The sequence below is a fragment of the Arachis hypogaea genome, chromosome 15 (assembly GCF_003086295.3).
Source record: "Arachis hypogaea cultivar Tifrunner chromosome 15, arahy.Tifrunner.gnm2.J5K5, whole genome shotgun sequence".
NCBI lineage: Eukaryota > Viridiplantae > Streptophyta > Magnoliopsida > Fabales > Fabaceae > Arachis > Arachis hypogaea.
Window position 1 is genome coordinate 8,586,786 of NC_092050.1, and position 3,361 is coordinate 8,590,146.

The window sequence follows — 3,361 nt, forward strand, 5'->3', positions numbered from 1 at the left end:
GAAAATGACAGCTAAAATAAAAAAATAGTTACCACAATAATTTAAAAAAAAAAAAAAAAAGAAAGATGAACAACCAAGCTTGCATGCATGCAGGCAGAGGCAGGGTCTACTGCAGTTATAGGAAGGTACACAATTTATTTAACTCCTTCATCACTACTGCCAGCTCCCAATCCACCTCGGAAACCGTTCCAATCCAAGACACAACTACTTGCCTTAGCTGCACTTTAATACTAGTTTAACTGTTTTTGTTTAATTTTTGGAGTTTAAAATTAAGACTACTTGTGATCTAAGCATTATAATTGATCAGTTGTAACTCTCATAAAGCATCTCGTGAATAATGATTACTTAATTCATTATTGAACATTTAACATTCTACATTTCTGCTACGGTGTATAGAGGTATAATAGTTGGGTCCACCCAAGTATATTGTTGTGATCTGATCTCTTAGCTTTCGCCGGTGATATTAAAATTAAGCTATGTAATGGATTTGATTTTATCACCCCGTGTTTTTCTGACATATGTCATGTGAATGTGGGGGCTACTTGAGGCTTTATCTCCTTAGAACAAAAAGTGGAAGGCAAAGTGAAGCTCAAGAAAACCTTCAGTTAAAACAAAGGGATATATATGGCATATAAATATGTATAAACTTTGGAGTTGAACCAATGAAGGAAGGTTCATGCACCAAGCAGCATTCAAATTCAACCATTATCGTTTCAATTCTACCCCCGTTCCCTTTATATATTGCATGTGGTCCCTTCTCATCCTCAACCGTTGATCTTAAATGCTTCTAGCTTTGACCCTCACATCAATAGTGCAAGATTACCCTCAAGGCATCATGGGCGGTCTCCTTCAACAACAATATATAATTCCAATTTCCAATAATCATGGCTAACAACATTGAATTGATTTAGCAGTATTAAAACAAGTACTAACAAATACTGAATTAGATATCATGATGGATCAGCAGTTGTAATCCAAAAGAAAAATATATAGATTTTGTTCACATTTATTGGTGACAAGTTGCTATAAAAAGGAGTTTGTGCTCTGCTACAAAATTGTTGTTGTTGTTGGTCGGTCACAAAGATAATACCCTCTTTTCTTTCTCATCTTGTACACTCTCTTAGCTAGCTCCACTATTTTATTCCTTCTATCTTTTTTTCTGCATAAAAACCCTACTTCCACATCCCTTGCCCCTTCCCCTTCCCATGCTCTGCTCCTCACTTTAGCCTATTAGCTTCTTCATTCCTTCTTCCATTCCTCCCTGTTCCCTACTACTAACAAAAATTCATGGATGTGGACATATTCAAAACCTCTACTGCTAGTGACAGCATGGACATGATGGCAATGATGATGCAGCAGATGGAAAAGCTTCCTCCTCCTGAATTATCTGAACCTCCTTTTTATACCACCTACCCATCACAAACCGACTTCCATAATAACAATAATGTAGTGCCTCAAGTTGAACCAAACTTGATTAATCCCACTTTCATCTTCCAACAACAACATTCCATGGCACCACCACCTGTAGTCACCAGCAACAACGATGATATTATTACTTCTTCTTTTCCCTACCCTCCTCCTCCTCCTCCTCCTTCTTGTTCCGATAGCAGCAACAAGAAGAACTCGATGGCTGCCATGAGGGAGATGATATTCCGGGTGGCGGTTATGCAACCGGTTCACATAGACCCGGAGTCTATAAAGCCACCAAAGAGGAGGAACGTGAAGATCTCAAAGGATCCTCAGAGCGTGGCGGCGAGGCACAGGAGGGAGCGGATAAGCGAGAGGATAAGGATTCTTCAGAGATTAGTCCCCGGTGGAACTAAAATGGACACAGCTTCCATGTTGGATGAGGCCATTCACTACGTCAAGTTCTTGAAGAAGCAAGTGCAGACTCTCGAACAAGCAGGAGGGGGAAGAACATGTAATAATAATGGCTTCACGGGATTCTCATCATCATCATCATCCATTAATGCCAGTAATTATCCTGCTATGGTTAAAGGTTGCCACCAACCTTATCCTCCCATGCTGATGGGTTCTTCTGCTTCAAAACAATTGCTCAGCTGATGATCGATGATGATGATGAGCCTCATCAATTCTGTTGTGTTCTGTTCTGTTGTGTCAGTCTTGTAACTTGTCGTCGTCATTGCACTTGCATTGTTAGTTTCTCTCTTTTTCCAATGTAAAAGGAAGGTAGAAAAAAAACACTCAAGTCTTATTCAATAACCTAATACTATATATTCATCATCATCATCATCAACAATCTATCTATTCTCATCTCTGTTTTCCATTTTTCTTATTACAAGCAAATCTATCTTCGCAATGATGTCAACTCTGATCTGGACTCTTGCGAGGACCGAGATCATCATCATTATTACTATATATATATATATATGCACGCACGCTGCTTATGCTCTTGTCATGTGTTGAATAGTTAATTATTATCGGATTAGATTAACGGCTTTCAATATCTTGGGGATCACATGCTAATGCAATTATGCGGCGCTTCATTCCAATACCCATCATGCATGCATTCATTCATTCATTTTTCAACTGTTATATTCTTTTTAAAGATTTTTTTTATATTTATAAAAACATTAGTCTCTTAATATTCTCCTTCTTTTATGCAACACACATGTACTTCTTAACTGATCTAATCATCTTCGATTATTTGGACAAAGAGAAATGTTAGACCTAACTTTTTAGCAATATTTTAAATTAATATTTTATTTTTATACTATTAAAATTTAGAGTAGATATATATATCTTTTAAAAAATGGTGAATTTGTAGTTAATATATAAACAGAAATAAAGTGTTGTTGGATAGGAAGTCAAATATGTAGGAATTAAGTTTAAGAGATATTGCATTATTATTGAAAAACGGACGTTAGTGAAGAAAGCCATAGCGGTGTGTGGCGGGGCTTAGCTTTGAGAAGAAAAGGGACCGGATAGGGTGAGAGGAGTAGGTTGCCTCCCCAAGCAAGGTCAAATTATTTGGCTGTTCATGTCTTAAGGATCATACCCTCATACACATACATATCCATCTTCGACCGATTAGGCCAGGGAACAACACATACACAACCAACCGATAACTATCTCATTTATTTATTTATTTATCAATAATGTTATGTAACTAACAAAATTTCTTAATTTATTGTGGACAAAGTTTTAAATCTTAAATATTAAATTTTAATAGTATAAAAAAAATATTGGCTAATATTTATAAAAGGTGTCGGCTATTAATATTTTTTAATAACTTAGTAGATAAATATTTGTTAAAAATATAACTATTTTTATATATTTTTTTATATTTGATAGATTTAGAATTTGATCTTTATTAGATTAAAAAAAATTAACGTATGAC

General features: G+C 35.7%; 1 protein-coding gene across 1 annotated transcript; it reads left to right on the forward strand.

Moving 5' to 3' along the window:
• The first annotated feature begins 906 nt into the window (after positions 1–906).
• On the forward strand, positions 907–2,274 carry LOC112748646 (uncharacterized). Its single transcript, XM_025796875.3, has one exon. It carries the CDS (start codon positions 1,288–1,290, stop codon positions 2,062–2,064), a length of 777 nt encoding a protein of 258 aa, XP_025652660.1. The 5' UTR covers positions 907–1,287; the 3' UTR covers positions 2,065–2,274.
• Positions 2,275–3,361: the final 1,087 nt, after the last annotated feature.